Below are 19,661 nucleotides of genomic sequence, written 5' to 3'. Positions count from 1 at the left end.
GGAAAATTCTTCAGTGACTGGGGCTGCATGAATTCCCGGATGTTGGAAATAACACCACCAAGTGTAGAAAAGATAACTCCTTGATTTCGCACTGAATAAAATCAATTCTAACTCTTATTATATTCATTTATCAAAATCTAACTCTTTAACGTCAACACTTTACTCTCAAATGCTTCAACACCGAGAATTTAACTCTGATGAATTTGCTGTGTATGCCAATTTTAGTCGCATTATTGAAGTGCAGAACAGACATGTAAACAACTTAATCGAAAAATAACTGCCAGATAGGACTTTTTGCCGTGTTTTATACACACACACACACACACACACACACAGCTGTTTGACACCACAGACTCGCATCATATTATGCGGAGGTTTTTATTTGTTTTCTTCCATTCAGCATGTAGCATGAACTTTTATTAAAAACACTCTTCCAGCAGTTCATAGTTGCATTCAATATCTCATTTGTCATGGGGGTCATGCAGGAAATGATTCTGAATGAATGATTCCCAAACTGCAGTTAAAGTCGACAAATTAAAAATGAAACACCCGAAATTACATAAAACTCCAGAGGAAAGGTTAATATAGCACGGTGACGCGATGACGTAAATCGAATTGTGCTATAACATGTAAAACAGGATCATGAAAGGAACATTTAAAAAACAACTCATGTAAACACCTTAATCTTATTATTGACTTAATTAGATTAAGGCAAATAATTCATTTACTGATGTCCATGTAAGCATAGTCATTGACGCTTCGTTCACAAGTCTGTGGACGTTTGAGTAATTGCTGTCATGTGATGCGCAGTTGACAGGATGAGCTGTACCTCGCATTCGTTTCATACAGATGACAAAAATCAAAAAAACTTTTGTTATCAAGTGCACGTGGTTCATATAAAAGTACAGATTTCAAGCTTTATCTGCATATAGTTCTTATGCATGTGAAGCAAGTCATTTTTTTGTGTGTCTATTGACCACCAGACTGTCTGCACACATCTGATCTGAGCAATCAATGATTGGCTATTTGTGATTTATGATTGGCCACGTACTAGTAGGTGGGGCTTCATTCACAATATTGACCGTTCCACTTTTCCCAATCAAAACTGTACGACAAGAAGCAGGGTTGGAACTAAACATGTGCAGGGCTGTGGGTCTTCAGGATCTAAGTTTGACACCCCTAGTTTGGAACCATTTGGATGTGAATAAATAATGAGGAACTTCTTATTTTTGGGTGAACTATCCCTTTAAAGACCAGACACAATTGAACAATTTTAATAGCTTTTCCATTCTTACTATTCAGATGAAAGAGATATAATTCTAAATGTCCTTAAAAGCTACTAAATAATGAGGCTTTTAATTAGAAAAAATTGCATTTATAAATGACATAAAACTAATAAAATAATCAGATTGCAGTTATGATAACAAAAACACCAAATTAGAAGGACATTTTAACAACGGACATGATTAAACTAGGCAGAATATTCTTTTAATTTCAAATAATATGTTCCTAAGAAGTTTCCCAGTACTGGGTTGCACCTGGAAGAGCATCTGCTATGTAAAACATATGTTGGATAAGTTGGCGGTTGATGAATAAAGGGACTAAGCCAAAAAGAAAAATGAATGAATGAATGAATATTCCTAAGAAGCCATTCACGTCACAACAGTTGCAACATGAGGTTGTTTTAGTAGTATTTTATCCACTTTTTTCAGCCTCTCTGTAATTTATAATATCCTTAAATAGTGTAAAAAGGTTGGTATACAAAGAATAAACTTTTAAAATGGATCTATACTCACTATCATTCTATCACAGATTAAGAAATGAGACAGTTTTGAATGAATACAGCAACCTTAACTTAGCTTTGAACATAAACATAGTGGATGGTCTAAATTCAGTTAAATTAAATATGTTCTATGCAGCAAGGAAAAGGATCATTTATAATTTAACATACTGGTATATTGTGAGACGCGGAAAGCTTAGCCTTCTGCAGAATTTTTCTGCTGCCACAGCAGTGATACAGAATAAATAATTGACTCTAGTCAGATTAAATGTACTGTAACAGGATACGTTAGCATTTTCTGAACTTCCATTTGTTTTATCATCAATATAATAAAAGTTGAAGAAAGATCTACTTCCAGCTGTTAAAAAATATCAAATCAGCGATGCTGACCATGAATAGTTCTAGAGCATTTATGTATTTCTAGAAAACGTATTTGTTGGTCAGACTTGTGTCCTCTGTAGTGGACATTGCGTTTTCATGAATTTTCTTAGAATTTTTTGAGCTCCTCTGTCAAGTCTACACTGTTGTACTGTTCAGAGGATCCTGGGTTTTCTAGTGATATGTCATTTGATTGGCTGGCACTGGCATGCTAGGGACCACTTCTTGCACTGCATCCAAAATGGCCGACATACAAAAAAAAGCACATTTTATGGGAAGGAGAGAGGTATGTAAAATTTAGCTTTTAAATGTTTTTAACTATCATTATTACATAAATATTTGTTTATTAAAGTGCCAGGAACAATACATTTAGCTTTCAAAGCTGTTACCTTGTTCGTGTTTCAAAATATCGTCCTTTTTTTAAATGTCCACTATAGTTGACACCAGGACCATCTTAATGTAATTAATGACTGCATGTTGTAGGAGGCAGAACTGAAGCAGAGAAGATTCTTTATAAAATAGTTGAGGGAGACTCTGATTCAGAGTCTGACAATCAGACAATTAGAGAATTAGAAACAATTAGAGAATGACAATCAGATTTAAATCGCTTTTATGTTAAATTTGTTTTGGATAAACATAATTTTTATTTTTATTTTAGTTTGGCCCCTTTTCAGACTAAAGTTTTTCAGGAATTTCAATACAAAAGGAAAAAAATGGCTTTTGTTTTGTATTTGTTACATTAATATTGGATTAACATCCCTTTACAGCCATATCTTGTACAATTTTGTTGTCTGAGTGCCGGTCGTTTCAAAGTAAAATGGTCCTGTGGTCCACTACAGTGGATATGCTGTAAAATTAAAAATAAAAACAAAATGTAAAAACTCTAAATTGTAGATTTTTTTAATCCAAAGGATGTAGGAAATCAAAGAAAAACAAAAGAAAAAAGAACAGACATGGACAGACTACACTTGTGTGATTCATGTTGATCCAAGTTCCTGAAAACTTATGTCAGACCATGTAAAGATTTTAAATACGCAACATTGTGTATATTGTTTATGTACTTGTATTGTATCATCATACGCCTTTCTCAAAAGCAAACATGAAAGCATTACAGTGTGCAGTAGATATGAAAAATTGTGGTATGAGTGTTACTCTGCAGCCATCTACTGGTTATGTTAGTCATTCGTTCAGTTTCACTTAAAAAAAATCTTTGGACACCCGTGTACTAGATGTAGGCTACTGGAAACTTCCTGGCAGGTGTGTTTAGGCAAGTTGGAGCTAATCTTAGCAGGAGGAATCACTTGGAGTTTCATTGTGTTTTTTAAGTGTTCCCTTTATTATTTTCGAGCAGTATATTTCAAAAGTACATACATTTACTTACCCTCAAGTAATTCCACTCATCTGAATATATTTTCAAGAATTTTGGTAACCATTGATTTACTATGCTTCCAGTTACCAAGTTTACTTATTTTAAATGATGGCACATTTTTATCATATGGTAGTAACCAAAATATATTACCTAATATACTCTCACCGGACACTTTATTAGGTACATTATTGATGCCAGAGGTCAGAGGAGAATGCCCAGACTGTTCCGAGCTGATATAAAGGCAACAGTAACTCAAATAACCACTTGTTACAACTGAGGTATACAGAAGAGCATCTCTGAACATGTCAAACCTTGAGGCGAATGGGCAGCAGAAGACCACGCAGGGTGCCACTCCTGTCAGCGAAGAACAGGAAACTCAGGCTACAATTGGCACAGGCTCACCATATTGGACAATAGAAGATTGGAAAAACGTTGCGTGGTCTGATGAGTCTTGATTTCTGCTGCAACATTCACATAGGATCAGAATTTGGCATCAACAACATGAAAGCACAGATCCATCCTGCCTTGTATCAACGGTTTAGGCTAGTGGTGGTGATGTAATGATGTGGGGAATATTTTATTGGCCCGCTTTGGGCCCATTGGTACCAACTGAGCATTGTGTCACATCACAGCCTACCTGAGTATTGTTGCTGACCATGTTCATCCCTTTATGACCACAGTGTACAAATCTTCTAATGGCTTTCAGCAGGATAACACGCCATGTCATATAGCATGAATCATCTCAGACTGGTTTCTTAAACATAAGAATAAATTCAAATGGCCTTCAAAGTCACCAGATCGTAATCCAATAGAGCACCTTTGGGATATTATGGAATAGGAGATTCGCATCATTAATGTGCAGCCGACAAATCGGCAGCAACTGTGTAATGCTATCATGTCAATATGGACCAAAAAAATATAGACCAAGTACCTTATTGAATCTATGCCATGAAGGATTTAGGCAGTTCTGAAGGCAAAAAGAGGTCTAACCCGCTGTTGCTAGTAAGGTGTACATAATAAAGTGGCCGGTGAGTGTATGCTGTCTGCAGTAACAGTTGTCATGGGGTTAAAGTAGAGTTAAATGAATCCAGCATATGTTTTACACAGCAGATGTCCTTCCAGTCAAAACCCAAGACTGGGAAACACCCACACTCTTGAATTCACACACATACACTGTGGCCAATTTAGCTTACCCAATTTACCTATAGCGCATCATCTTTGGACTGTGGGGGAAACCAGAGCACCCGGAGGAAACCCATGCGAACATGGGGAGAACATGCAAACTCCACACAGAAATGCCAACTGTCTCAGCCGGGGCTCGAACCAGCAACCTTCTTGCTGTGAGGCGATCATGATACCCACCGCGCCACCATGACCCTTAATAGCCTATAGCTTAAGCTACATTTTTGTGTTTTGTCAAAAATTCAAAACTATAAAAACAAAACTTTCACATTTTAATGGTATTGAACCATATTATTCTTTAAGCATTCCTTGTTAATGTTTATTCCATAGACGTTTTATTCACTGTAATTTACGTAATTGTGGAAAAAAAAAAAGTATAGTTACACTGAGTTAATAACTATCTAATTTTAGAGGAGTAGTTTGGTAGTAGCTAATTTAACTGAGTAGCTTAGCTTAGCTATCTCCAGTAGGCGTATCTTACTCAACACTGAGCAAAGTTGCAGTTTCATCCCTGACAGAAAAGCACTAGCAGTAAAAACAGCAGGAAAAGAGCTTTATAAAATCTAATCAGACAACATCACACAAGAATAAAAGTGCTGTACTAATAGCATATACAGGAATCATATTACAGTACAGTGGCTGAGGTGATAGCTTTTAAACAAAGGTAAACAATAAACAATTAGACTGTTATATTACTGTAAGATTATAAGTTTTAGTGGACCCTAATATATAAAACAACAATAAATTACTATACAAATTCGCAGCAAATGCTCCTTTCCAGAGCAGGCTGAGCTTCACACAGTTAGCAAAACGTTTTAAAGCATAACAGCAATTAATGAACTAATAATTAGACAGCAATCTTTTGATACTTTTATAAATCGAATTATTTTTTAGCAGAATAATGGAACATATACATATTTTAATTATGTGCATTGATAAAAGTGATAGGTTGACAGCACCCTCTAGTGGGGGAGAATGTTAGTCCTTGTAGTTAAATAGTAAAATTATGTATTATATATTATTTTATATAACCATTTTACACCAAATTAAACAAATATTCTTTTCGACCGTCACTGAGAAAATAAAATCTTAATTTAAATATTATTAACACAATTACTTAGTATTTATTTGCTTATTTTTATTTTAAAGCCATTGCTGCATTATTTGTGTTTTAATTTTTACAGTACATTAATCAAATGATTTGATTACTGTGCAAGAATATATATTGTATCCATTTCACAAATTTGATCCTTCGGTAAAGGACATCTTATCTTTGTTTTCCTTAAAATCTACATTCTGGTAGATTTCAAATGATGCTGTATTCTGGTAAATTAAGTTGTTGGACATAGTTCTTGATTGAATGAGGTCATAGGCACACTGGTAGAGGTAAACATACTGGTCCTATTGAAGAAAACAGACAGAAAAAGGAAAACAGTTTTATAAAGCCGCTCATTTGTAAAAGAAGCACAGCTTCATGCTAACATCTAAGCTAATGTCATTTAAAGAAATATTCTGGGTTCATTAAAAGTTACTTTGAATGCCCATTCTACACAAGTTGATATAATTCTTTAGGGGTCTTAATAAAAAGTCTTAATTATACTTTGTGGACAGATATACATTTTTGACATATCCATCTCATTTGAAGAACACCTTGATGTTTCTGCAGTGGAATGTTTTAAATGAACTGTGGATGGTGACAAGACTCTACCTACTCGAGTTACCAAAGGGATCAATCTTGTTTTTTGTTTCTTTACATGCTCTTGGATAATAATCAAAATAATCAAGTTAAATCAGCACACTGCTGACATTCATGCATGAAGCAAATGTTTAAATAACTTGTGGTCCTAATGATTACTGACTTTCAAAGAACATTTTTCAGTTATGAGTGCCTTACATGTCATGTTTACCAAAAGCATAAACATATTGTGTTACAACAAATTACAACTCCACTTGAGGAAGTTGAGGAGGAATCTACTGATGTTGAGTAAGAGGCAACTGATATTTTTGGTTTTCTGCACTGTTGAAGGAATTTATGGATAAACTATGCCTTCGTTTTGAAATACAGAGAAAATGTTAATGACAAATTACTAACTAATTATTACTTTGGACTTCATAAAGTGCGGTACTTGATGTAGCCTGTGTAATGTGTTAATAAATCTAACAGTGTCCTTGTGGTCTTTGTATTAGTGTAGATTATTTACTGTACAGTGTGTGAACAACTTATTATTTGTTATCTAAATATACTTTTTACTGTTTTAAATGACTGCTTTATACTTGCGGTGTAATTTTATTTCTTGACACATTTAGTTGTGAGTTGTGATGAAATGTTTCTACATTTCTAAATAAAATTAGACATCTGTAAACTAAAATGTTATATTTATTTATTTGTGCATGCAGTCACCAAAGGATCAAAATGTTCCTTGGGGGTACAAAATTGTCTTTTAAATGGTACAAATGTAGAAGGTACAATTTTGTATCTCTAAGTAGAGGTACATTTTGTACCCTTTGGGGTACCACCCCAGTGACTGGCCACTTGTACCTTAAAAGGTAAAATTTTGGACCTTTTTTTTCTGAGAGTGTGGCATAGGAGGCAGGTGGCGTGAGTAAGATAATCAAAGACACCTGGACGCATGACCTGCCTCGAGTCTCAAGGGGGAGCCATGGAAGCCAATGGAAGTCCAGATGCCCTTGCCTCTGGGGGGAAGGGCGAGTGTTCGGGAGTTAAACCGAGTAGGGAAGAAACGCGTTCGTCAGCACAGAGTACTGGGGCGACCAGAGGCTGGCGAGGAAAGGCTCTGCCTAATGAAAGCTCTCAGCATGGGGATGAGCAGGGGATGCAGGGTTCACCACCGTGAGGGAAAGAGCTGCGAGGAGCCATCCCAAAAAGGCCGGGGGAGTCACCGCTGTATGCCAGGATGCCAAAGCCTGAAGCGAGAGCGGAGCTGGAGACAAGAAGTGCTGCCAGCCGGAAGAACCGCCGCCGGACACCAGAAAACAGACGGGTAGGTTCCTTGACAGGGCTCCCAGCACGTCATTGGATCTCTCAGCCGGTTGAGAACCGAGTGGCAGCGTGATTGGAGAACCGAACCACAATTTTTTTTTCTCTCTTTCACCCCTCTCTCTGTCTCTCCTAGGCTATCCAGCTTTTTTTTCTTGGCCCTATTTATTCTCAGGTTTCACTCGACCTGAAGCTTGGAACCCCCAACCTTTTTGTGCTACTGCTAAATTCTTACCTCCATATGAATGGCTTTTCTGGTGCGAGCAGCTTGCTCTGTAGCTCGCCTCGTACAGCATCAGAATTAGGATGCGGAGCAGACTGTTAGTATCAAATTTATTTTTCCTCCTGACCATTGTCAAGCATATGCTGTGCTGAGGTTTTGAAATCTTTGAATCTGTAACCATTCACTTCCATAATATTTGTTTTTACTACTATGGAAGTCAATGGTTAAAGTTTTCTAACACTTTCCAAACTAGCTTCTTATGTGTTCAATAGAAAAAGAAAACTTGTAAAGTTTGGGACCACTTGAGGTTGAGTTAATTTTCATTTTTGTGTGAACTATCCCTTTAACTTGCAATGAGGCTTGATATACAGTACTGCTTTAAAGACTCGTACCTCAGTCTGCACCATGAGAGCCCTGTGCATGCGCATATCATGAACAATTCCGTAGATGTCCACCATGCTGTCCCTTTCAATCTGGGAGATCAGGTGGTCAATGGCAATGAATGTCCCTGTTCTTCCCACACCAGCACTGAAAGAGAAAGAGGTCAAATGATCAGATGATTTTAATAAAGAGGTCAATTAATATTTGCATTATTTATGGATATTTAAAGTCACCTGCAATGCACCACGGTTGGAGAGGTGCATGAGTACTGGTTCATATGTTCTCTCACCAGGTGCCTAAACTCAATAAGGACCTCAGTGGTTTCTGGAACTCCATGATCCGGCCACGCTGTGAAGTGGAACTGGCGTACATTACAAGTTTCTTCTGTTTCCACCTACAGAGGTATCAGCCACATAATATAAAACATTAATGATTTTAATACCACAATAGCAACATTCAGTTGTATATGGTACAGAACGAAAAAAATGAGAAGATATCAAGCACAGGAAGTGTTGCTTTACGTTTTTGATACTGAAGTCTCTAATTGTCCAGTCGTCCAGTTCTGTCTCTGAGGTGGTTGTCACAGAGATGTTATGATAAAAGTCAGTCTCAGATGGCCAGTACTTTTCACATTTCACCTGGAGACATTGGCACAATTACTGGTTAGTAGAGTGGCTACTAGAGTTTAATGTGCTGCAATTTAGGAAAACACATGCAATTACAAAGAGACGGTAGCAAATTAAGAAAATGTCAAACAACACAAACACAATAAAACATTTTGCAGCATATTCTTACAATGCAAACATATTTCATAGCAAAGTAGCAAATAGCAAGGAAGACAACAAAAATGTTTCATGGGGACCCTAAAATGTGACCGACCCAGCTGGAAAATGTTTAATGTGCAGTGACTGTTGCTCAGTCAATTTGTAGGTGATCTTTAACATCCTCTTTACACTATTCCCTTGACCTTTATATATCATAAGCCTAAATAACCATTGCTGTCCCAATTTGCATACTTTTTGTCCTAAATAGCATTTGAAAATAAAATTATTCATTTATTAATTAATTTTCAACTGCTTTTAAGGGGCTGGGTTGTGGGGGCAGCAGTAGAGAACCCCAGACTTCCCTTTCCCTGGACACTTCCTCCAGCTCCTCCGGGGGGATCCCGAGGCGTTACCAGGCCAGCTGAGAGACATAGTCCCTCCAGCAAGTCTTCAGCATTCCAGCACACTGAGGTCTTCTCCTATGCCTAGTTCAGACTGCGTGATTTTAGCCCCAATTTTGGCTCGCCGACAAATGCCTGAAATCACAGGCAAATCGCTGCTCGTGCACGTGAGTGACAATCACACAGTATGAACGATCAAAGACGCGATCTGAGAGAATCGCCGATGAGTCGCCGATGCCTGTGAGATATTTGGCGTGCTAAATATCTGGAGCTGTCGGCGATTCAAATCATGCCGTGTGAATTGAGTTTTGACTGAAAATAACATCAGTGATCGCCTACAGCCAATGAGAGAGCAGCTTTCACTTGTGTGTGCGTGTGTGTATACCTGCTGCAGGCCAGCGGGAGGCTGGGGGAGAAGTTGAAAGCGCTCTTTTTCGGTTTATTTGGACCCACGAAATGGAGGAAAAACCAGTGGAGGTTTGACAGGACTCAGGAGCAACCGTGTCTGTTTGACGTTTCATACAGAAAGAAATTAGTTTATTATCAACGTTAAGGAGAAATGGCTAATTCCCTTTAAACCCAGGTGAGCAAACATGTACATGTTCTACCCCATTAAAGGCTTCTTTCTCATTATGTAGTTAATAACAAAAGATATACTAGATGTTTTTGGCTGTGAGACGTAGTTTGGACGAAGTTGTCGGCGATTCTCCCTATAGTAAAGTCATGCAATGTGAATGTCCATGTCGCCGAACCATCTTGCAGTGTAAACAAAGCAGCGACGAAACGCTAGCCCAGATAGTCATGCAGTGTGAAAACATCTGTGACATGACTAGTTTGAAAATCATGCAGTCTGAACTCGGCACTAGTGGGACATGCCTGAACACCTCCTTAGGTAGGCATCCAGGAGGCATTCGAAACCGATTCCCAAGCCACCTCAGACTTCTCTCGATGTGAAGAAGCTGTCAGTGACTTTACTCCGAGCTCCTCCCAGTTGTCAGAGCTCCTCACCCTATCTATAAGGGTGCGCCCTGCCACCCTGCGAAGGAAACTCATTTTGGCCGCTTTTATCTGAGATTTTGTCCAATCATACATGACCCAAAGCTCATGACCATAAGTGAGAGTAGGAACAAGGACTGACTGGTAAATTGAGAGCTTTGCCTTTTGGCTCAAGTCCTTCTTTACCACAACGGACCAGTACATCTACAGCATTACTGCTTCACTGACTCTCCTGTCAATCTCATGTTCTATCCTTCCCTCACTCGTGAACAAAACCCCAAGATGCTTAAACTCCTCCACCTGGGGTGAGGACTTTCCTCCAACCCATAGATGGCAAAGCATCATTATCTGGTGTAGCACCATGGCCTCGGACTTAGTGGGGCTAATTCTCCTCCCAGCCACGTCACACTCGACAGCAAACTGCCCCATTTCATGCTGAATGTCCATGTTTGATGAAGCCAACAGAACAACATGGTCTGCATATAACAGAGATGAGATCCTGTGCTCCCTAAACCGGACCCCCTCATGCCCAAGGCTGTACTTTGAATTTCTTTTTCAAATTCTTTGAAAGTTTTTTCGAATGCCTTCTCCATGTGTTTTATGGACATGGAAAAGGCATTCAAAAATAGAATTAGTATGTCCCAAACCATATTATGTTGAAAAGAGTATGCCAAAGGTTCCTGGATGGTTTACTATTTTGAGTAAAAATTGAAAGTGTGGACCTCCATAATCTAACCACTGATATTGCCCATGATACATTGGCCGTTGGACGTGAATTTAATTAGAACTACAAACTCGGGCAAAAAGTGTAAATAAACTACATACATGGCGGATGCATGAGACCAATCATCAAGTATAAAGGCTTTGGTAAAGTTGTTTGAATGACTATTAACTAATATCTAGTCCACTGGAAAATATTTAAATCACGTTTTCTATGTTATATTTAATTTACAACGACAATGTGAACTCATATCAAAAAGATCTGAGGAGATTTCTCTGCATGAAAGTCTTGAGAATGGCAGTTTAACCTGCTGCTGCTTCTCCAATAAGGTAGGTAATTAAATATGCAAGAAATGTAAATGAGGTGATAGACAGGGGACATAACTAAGCAACATAACTATTTGTTAATAAGAAGTAGTAGTCCCCGAGCTTGCATACTCTTTGTTACTCACTCGAAAGTATATAATTTTCTTTCACAAAAAAGTACATACTTTTAGAGCATAGTATAATGATGCATTCACTTGGGGCATCAGCATCAACGTTTGACCAAGGGTGTGTCTGAAGTTGGGGCTGACGCGATTGTCATAGCAGTGTCAGCCAATAAAATTATTCTGCAATCGGCTACTGTCTGAGCTGTGGCATTTACATAAAGCGATCTGATTGGCTGACACTTCCATTGGCGCTTGAAAAGTTGAAAAATCCTTGACTTCTGTTGCGAGCAATGCTGCTGAAGCAGCCCTAATGGATCTAAAAGTCAGTTCGGCATTGCTCAACATCACCCATTCAAAGTGAATGGGAAGCATTGACGCCCCATGTAAATAGGGCGTAAGTATGCGAATTGGGATGCAGAATATAACCTAAATGGCCGGGTCTATAATATTTTAGGGTCCCCTTGAAACATTTCTGTTGTGTTCAATGCTATTTGCATTTGTTGTGAGAAAATGCAGGCGTTTTCTTAATTTGTTTGCATTGTGAGGAAATGCAGTGTTTTTTTATGTGTTTGTATTGTTAGAATTTGCAACACTTATATTGTCAAACCAATAAGGATCTTTTCTTGATTTGCTGGTGTTTTTTTTTTATTGCATGTGTGTTTTTTTAAATGCAGCACATTAAGCTCTTTGGCCACCCTAGGTTAGCTTAATTCAGCATAAACATTTTCACATTTTACCACTTTTTAATGTGAACAATAACATTTTAATGCTAAAACTTGAACTCACTTTTCCCAGCTCGTTGCATTTGGTCAGCATCACTATGGTGTAGACTTTGTTCTCCCAGATCATTCTCCAAAATTTGTTTATCGTGACGGGCAATGGACCCTGAGCAGCTATAAACTCTTTTCTTGAATTGTAGCCCTGACCACACACAATATATTTAAATAACTGATGCAACATGTAGGGTCACAAGAGATGTTGGAATGTTTGTATACTCACTGGCACATAGTTAGCATTAATGTAGTCATCAAAGGGGTTTTCACATTTCAGTAATTTCACTCTTGAAGCATCATCTTAACAAAGCAAACATGATGAAACAATTAAACAGTAGTTATTAATGGCTGTTCCTTGAAGGGATACAGCTGTAACTGGAACAAAAACTATTTATTATTTACTATTTAAATTACCCATGAATTGTATTTTTATTAAGGTCTACCTCCACCCTAACCTTCACAGTAATATAAAAACAATAATTATACAGATATTAGTCATAATATTTATTAAATTACCCATTAAACTGTACTTTATTAATGTCTACCCCTACCCCAACACTAAACACAACCTTCACAGTAATATAAAAACAGTAATTATACAGATTTTAGTCATGTTTTTTATTAAATTATCCATTAAATTGGAATTTATCATTGTCTACCCCTACCCCAACGTTAAAAACAACCATCACGGTATGAAAATGTCCTGGTTACATACGTAACCTACTTTCCCTGCATAGGGTTCCTCGGATATAGCTGCAGTCACACTGGATTTTTCTCCCCATAGACTACCATATATGCACGTGAATGCGTCAGACTGGAATTGCAAGTTTGTGCGTCAAATTTCGCAGTTCACTGCATTGCAAAGTTTAAGCTAGGTGAACTCTGACCTGCGAAATCGCATCACTTGACTGCATTAGACTAATCATCACTTGCTTTTTTAAATGTTTAATAATCTTGTTTAATCCCGCCCCTTTTCATAGCGCTGTACGACAGAGTTTTGCAAGCACAAACTCTAGTGTGATCGCAGCTTTACAGACATATGGGAGTACGCCAGACAACCAATCACGCTGAAGAGTAAGAAAATGGGCCAATAAATGGCAATTGAATTGGCGGAGCTAAGCTCCACAGCTGTCTGCGATTAGTCATTAACAGAATACATCAGCTGATGGCTGAAAAGTGAGCACTAGAATTTTTGCCTGCTGAACAGCTTGATCAACCGGAGAATTAGCTGCTGTGGCAGTGGAGACACACATCTTCGTTCCATATTTGGGTAATGTCAGTTACGTATGTAACCAGTACGTTTCCCTTCATCGGAACTACAACGTGTGTCTGATAACAGACATATGGAAGTGTGTATGGAAAATGCCACTGCATCTAAGCCCATCACTCTCCTCATATGAACTTTACCAACCATAGCGTGAGCTCACAAGCATCACCAAGAGCACAACCTTCCAACTTCCCCTAGGCCCCTTAATTACCATTACATGGGATTAATTAGAAAATTTAAATGGGGGTCATAAACGTGCTTTTACCTAGCTAATATAGACTACAAATTTTAGAAATATGACAGTACGTTGGGAAAGCGTGCCAGTCCCTGAAGGGGGAGGACACTGCGGAGGCCATCTGCTACCCAAAGGGGAAACTTGATGGCAATAAGAACATATGGATTAGCCTTGAAGGGGAGTGCTACATATGATAAGCTGGTTAGTTGGTAGGGAAGACATGGGTCTGCCTGGTCAGGGGGAACACTCTGTGGCAGAAATAAGCATTTGGGAAAGCCATTGAGGACTGCTCAAAGCTGCCACCAAACCTCAGCCTGTGAGTAGAACCAGTGAGCCAAACTTCAGTTTGATACGGTACTTCCCTTCTGCTAACCACGATAACAGATTAGGAGCTGTTCACAAAATATTTAGAAGTCCTGCATGGGTTGGGTCTGCCTCCTCTGTGGGCAGCACTTGCAGTTTTCACTACCTGATCTCTAAATAGGGTAGAAGGAACCTTGGGCACAAAGCCACATAACATGAGAGTAGGCAGGCCTAAATTCCAGGCATGATTTGCTGACCAAAAATGCCTCCAAATACCCGACTCTTATGAACGATGCCAACTAAAGAGAGGGCATGAGAGGGGGGCCAGATGAATTTAATCGCCGCGGACCTCTGAGAATTTGAATGATTAGATTATGCTTCCCGAGCGTGTTGTCATCTACCGTGTCATGATGAGTGGAGATGGCAGCCACTTAGACCTTCAGTGTGGAGGCTGACAGCCTACGCTTCTGCTTATCTTAAAAGAAGGATAACACAACGTTAATTTGGCAAGTTCGGGAGTCTCAGTGATAAAAGCATCACTCAGCGAACAGACTCCACTTCAGGGCGTAGACATGCATCGTAGAGGGTGCTCTATCCTGAGTGACGGTGTTAACCACTGATGCTGGTAAGTCACCTAAGTTCCGTCTATGGACCACATGTGGAGGTTTTTCAGAAATCTGGGCGTGGATGCCAGAGGATGCCCGGTCCCTGGAAGAGGAGGTCCTCTCTTAGGGGAATGTGCCAGGGAAGGGCCGTCACAAGGACTGTGAGTTTGAGAACCCAGGTCCGGTTGGGCCAGAGAGGCGCAACAAACAAGACTCCCTATCTTCCTTGACTTGACCCGGTTAACCAGGGTGCCAAGGGGGGCTCGATCAGGGAGAAAAACTACTGGCAATGGATGTTTTCGGGAGAAGCAAACAAGTCAAGCTGGGCACCCAAGAAGCGATCCCATATCAGCTATATCAAACTGGGGTGGAGTCTCCATTCTCCTCAGGATGCTAGCTGCCGTGAGAGTGCATCAGCTGCATAGTTGAGTTTGCCTGGAATACGAATGGCACTCAGCAATTTCAGCCGCATGTGACTCCAGAAAAGCAGACGGCGAGCAAGCTAAGACATGAAACGGGAACATATACCCTCAATATGTTTGATATAAGCTACCGTTGCCATGCTGTCCGTCCTGATCAGCACGTGTGTCTGCTCTAAAACTGGTAAAAAGCAGCGGAGATCGAGAAACACTGCCAACACCTCTAGGCAATTGATATACCAATGCCAAGGCTACTTGATCACATTCACAAAAAAAAATAATAATAAATAATGCTTCGATTTGTGTAGATGACCTTTAAATTGTTTAATCACGGACACTGTGAGGACACGGAATGCTACAATTTGTGTTGGAACAACATGAAAAAATTAAGTTAACTTGTTCGTTTTCACAAAGTTAAGTGGATTGAACATAAACCAATTAAGTTGTCGCTATAAAAACTCTATAATTGTGTTGTTTCAGCTTATTTTATATAAGTAGTTTAAACAAACAGCAAATGTCATTTTTTAGTTTTAAAAATTATTACAACACATGGATTTCTTTGGCTTCTTATTGTTATCTCCAGTGTCTGATTATTTTATTAAATATTAAATTGGTCGCAATTAGAGCCACATGTCAACTTATGCTTCTTTGTCCACAAAAAATAAATAAATAAATAATAATAAATCCATAAAGAACTGCACGGTTTTCCCAACCGAAATTGATTAAGTTGTTATTTCAAATTTAAGTGGATTGAACATAAAACAAACGAGACCTAAATGAGAAAAAAAACCTAAAGAATTGTGTTGTTTCAGCTAATATTAAATAAGTAGTTCGAACAAGCAGCGACTGGCTTTTTTATGGTGTTTTCACTGCATTATCAGTGTGTCAATTTTCCAGGAAATTTCAAAGCAGCCAGCCTATCAAATTGAAGCTTGTGATTTTGATAAGCTACTGACACTTTTTTTTTACAATACACAACAGTGAAGATACTCACAAGGTAAAACATTTAAGTAACGATTCTTCTCCTTGTTTTCAAGAGCCAGGGCGGCGGTATTTGCCTGTGCTGTTCCAACAAATCTTAACTCCTGCAACAACACAGAAGATCTTTAGACTTTGAAAAACTAGAATTAGCATGTTTTATTATTAGAATGTATCAATTGCTGTGCAACAAGTTATGGCCACAACAGTTTGATGATATAACCACAGAAAGTCACTGCATGCAACACAGGCTCATTATGAAAACATAGCCCTACTTTACGTACGTACGTATGGCGGGATTTCATTTTTAAAAATGAATGCTACGGGGCGGTGTGACGATATTGTATGACGTTCATTTTCGCGCTTACTAGCTGACTGCTTACCTCCGTATAGATGCCTTTCCCGCTGTTAGCAGTTTTTGCAGTTAGCTCACTATGTACATCGGCAGACTAAAGGCACAGAGAGGAGTTGACCCTGACGACGGGGTTCAAGTCCAGTGAACAACAGTTCTAGAAATCGGGTAAGACAAAAATAAATTCCAAAAAAATAAAATAAAGTAAATAACAGAGTAAGAATGTGACGAAATCTGAAAATGTAATAAAAACTGTCAGTTGGGTTTAGGGAAGTAGGTGGACGGGTCAATCGGTGCTTTTAAAAAAAAACTCTTGGTTGAGTTTAGTGAAATAGGAGGGTGAGTCAGTCGATCAGTCAGTAGACAGCGGCCTCTGGTGGATTTAAGTGAGAAGTAAAGGCATGAATGGCACTCTCGAGAGAAATTTTAGATCTCAAAATGCATACACAATGGCCTGGTGGATTTGCCAAAACAAAAACTGCAAAAAACATAGCTCCTGGGACATATTTGGTGCTCACCAGAAATGTATATAGGGCTAAGTTTTTAAGAATGAGCCTGGGTTGCACTCATGATAAACAAAACAAACCAAAAATACCTCGTACTCTATGGCAAAACCATGGTTGGAATCAGCACATTTCTGCTTAAAGTACTCTTCATACTCTTCTATCCTCAAAGCAATATTACTGTGTATCAGAAAACAAAGAAACCATAAAGGAAAACAATCTTACACACACTAATAGTATAGAAGCCCTATCCGGAACCTCCCCTGGCACAATTGTGACATTTATCTCAGAATTGCATGAAACAAACTCACTAATCTGACATTTACCTCAAAATTGTGAGATATAAACTCAAAATTGTGAGTTAGTATGTCAGAAGTGCAAGATTTGAATTCACAATTCTGAAAAATGTATTCAAAATTCAGAGAAATAGTCAAAACTGCGTGACATGAAGTCTAAATTCTCAGTATTAAAGCCATTAATGTATGCCATAAAATTCTAAATTCTGAGAAATAGTCACAATTCCATGACATAAAGTCAAAATTCTGAGTAATAGTCACAATTGCGTAATATGACAATATTATAAGATAGCAGTAGTACTACACTGTCAAAAAATCTGTAATTTTAAAATATCAGCCTTTAAATTACAGTAATTTACCATTCAATAACAATTGAATTTACCATTCAATAAAAGATAATAAATTACTGAAATTTACCAGAAATTTCAATTGAAGGAAACAGCCATTAATTTACGTTTTTTTTGGCACCCCAGCTAAAACCATAAAATTATGGATTTTTTTACAGTGTATACATACCAATGTTATGATTTTATATTATTTATTAACAATTATTACAATAATACAAATTAAATTATTATATTTATTTATTATATTTATCTTTGAGCATCAAACAAACTCACGTGATGGTGTGTACAGGGATGTCTTGACAATGTTTTACGACCTCTCTGTAATAAGGAAATGTTAATAAAATGAATGTATATTGATCTGTATATAGAGTTTATCCAGTCTTTGCTTCTCTGATGATGACAACTCACCTTCTTGAATAGAAAAAGACCATGGAAGTGATGCCGAAGATCATGGCAAAAACGATCAATAGCAGAAGGATGCCAACAATCAACCCAGTGTTTGGATTAGTTTGCGGAGAAGATCCCACCGGTTTATTTGTAACTGTTTAATCACAAAAATAAATAAATTATTTTAATCCTCAGATCTAGACAACATGATAGGTTAAACTTAAAGAACACATAATTTATATTAACTTATTTCAATGGAAGTTAAATTGATAGTCAACCTATTATGTTTATGTTTACCGGAGCTATGAACACTGGTGTTTGTGCATATTGGCAAGCAGAAAAGTTGACTTTGACTTGTGTTTCCAGTAACAGCACTGACACAAACTGTGTAATTGGTTCCAGCCATGAGACCAGTAATATCATAGAAAGTGTTTTTAGTTGTTATAGATTTCCTCTGATTGGTCCACTGAACTATATAGAAATCTATTCTTCCACTTGGTGCATCCCATTTCAGAGACACAGACGATGATGTGACTGAAGACACTGTGAGACTGCTGACCATATTTGGCTCTGTATGGGAGAAAGAAGAGTATATATAAAATTTATTAAAGAGTTGTGGGAACATTTCAAACATTTTCCATTAACATCCCTCAACCCTTGTGTACTGTTGGGGATGTTTTCATCCACGCTGGGGTGATTTTGAGGCTTAATTTAGCCACAACTTTCACTGTGTGTTAGCAAATGTAATGATTTTTGGTTACATCTTATTTTGACACACATTTTGGGAAAATGCTTTGGGATTTTTCTAAAGACTCAATACACTCTGGGCAAATTTACTACCGTTACCGTTTTTGCTTCATTGACTTCAATTATAACAACATTTTCTGATTGTAAAACCATCACACCATATACTCAACCATAAAAATTACAAATTTGACCTCATCCCAAATGGGAAAACCACCAACATTTAAGAATGCACAGTAACAATCAAGAATGCTGTCAAGGCTTTGCAATAAAAAAATGGGGTTATAATGGAAGTCAAGGGGAAAAAAAAATATAATTTAGAAACATATAAGCTGCGTCCCAAATAGCACACTATACATTATGCACTCATGCACTATTTACTTTTGCACTTACACACTCAACAGGATAGTATACGTATGTAGTGTCATCCCAAATGGAACACTAATGTTTTTTTACTAAGCGGAAATTCAAACCGTTTCCCTGATGACGTTTGACGGTTGCCAAATCAGTGAAATAAACGACTGAATTATCATATAATACCTGCCGTGAGTATTGCCACATTCACCATCGGGAGGCGCTATAATCACTCTCGTAGGAGAATTTTGCTTTTACAATCCAAAATAAATAATCCAACATGTGCGCCTGATAGCTCCGCCCCTTCCGCTACATGAGCAAACCTGCGGTCGTTGAGTGCGTAGGTGTCCATCATTCCACACTTCATTTTACCGGCTGAATGAGTGCATCATCCGGGTAATTAAAGTGCACTTATTATTTTTAGAGTTTTCAGTGTGAACACACTACGTACACTATTTATATTGCAAAATGGCGT

The 19,661-nt window shown here is 38.1% G+C and overlaps 1 protein-coding gene across 2 annotated transcripts in view; it reads right to left on the bottom strand.

The window, feature by feature from the left end:
• Window positions 1-5,245: 5,245 nt before the first annotated feature.
• The window catches only part of LOC110438372 (receptor-type tyrosine-protein phosphatase eta-like), a 40,379-nt gene continuing 25,963 nt past the window's right edge, over window positions 5,246-19,661 (bottom strand). For both annotated transcript variants that reach the window (XM_073943146.1, XM_068217453.2), the window contains 11 exons: window positions 18,386-18,658; window positions 18,110-18,242; window positions 17,975-18,019; window positions 17,151-17,238; window positions 16,220-16,310; window positions 12,623-12,696; window positions 12,410-12,544; window positions 8,833-8,949; window positions 8,545-8,705; window positions 8,323-8,458; window positions 5,246-6,110 (listed from right to left, as the gene is read on the bottom strand). In XM_073943146.1, coding sequence (XP_073799247.1) covers window positions 5,946-6,110; window positions 8,323-8,458; window positions 8,545-8,705; window positions 8,833-8,949; window positions 12,410-12,544; window positions 12,623-12,696; window positions 16,220-16,310; window positions 17,151-17,238; window positions 17,975-18,019; window positions 18,110-18,242; window positions 18,386-18,658 — 1,418 coding nt within the window. In that variant the 3' untranslated portion in view covers window positions 5,246-5,945. The remainder of the gene's footprint in view (window positions 6,111-8,322; window positions 8,459-8,544; window positions 8,706-8,832; window positions 8,950-12,409; window positions 12,545-12,622; window positions 12,697-16,219; window positions 16,311-17,150; window positions 17,239-17,974; window positions 18,020-18,109; window positions 18,243-18,385; window positions 18,659-19,661) is intronic.

Source organism: Danio rerio, chromosome 25 (genome assembly GCF_049306965.1).
Source record: "Danio rerio strain Tuebingen ecotype United States chromosome 25, GRCz12tu, whole genome shotgun sequence".
Lineage (NCBI taxonomy): Eukaryota > Metazoa > Chordata > Actinopteri > Cypriniformes > Danionidae > Danio > Danio rerio.
The sequence above is the reverse complement of the archived record's forward strand: the minus strand, read 5'-3'. Positions and strand labels throughout refer to the sequence as shown.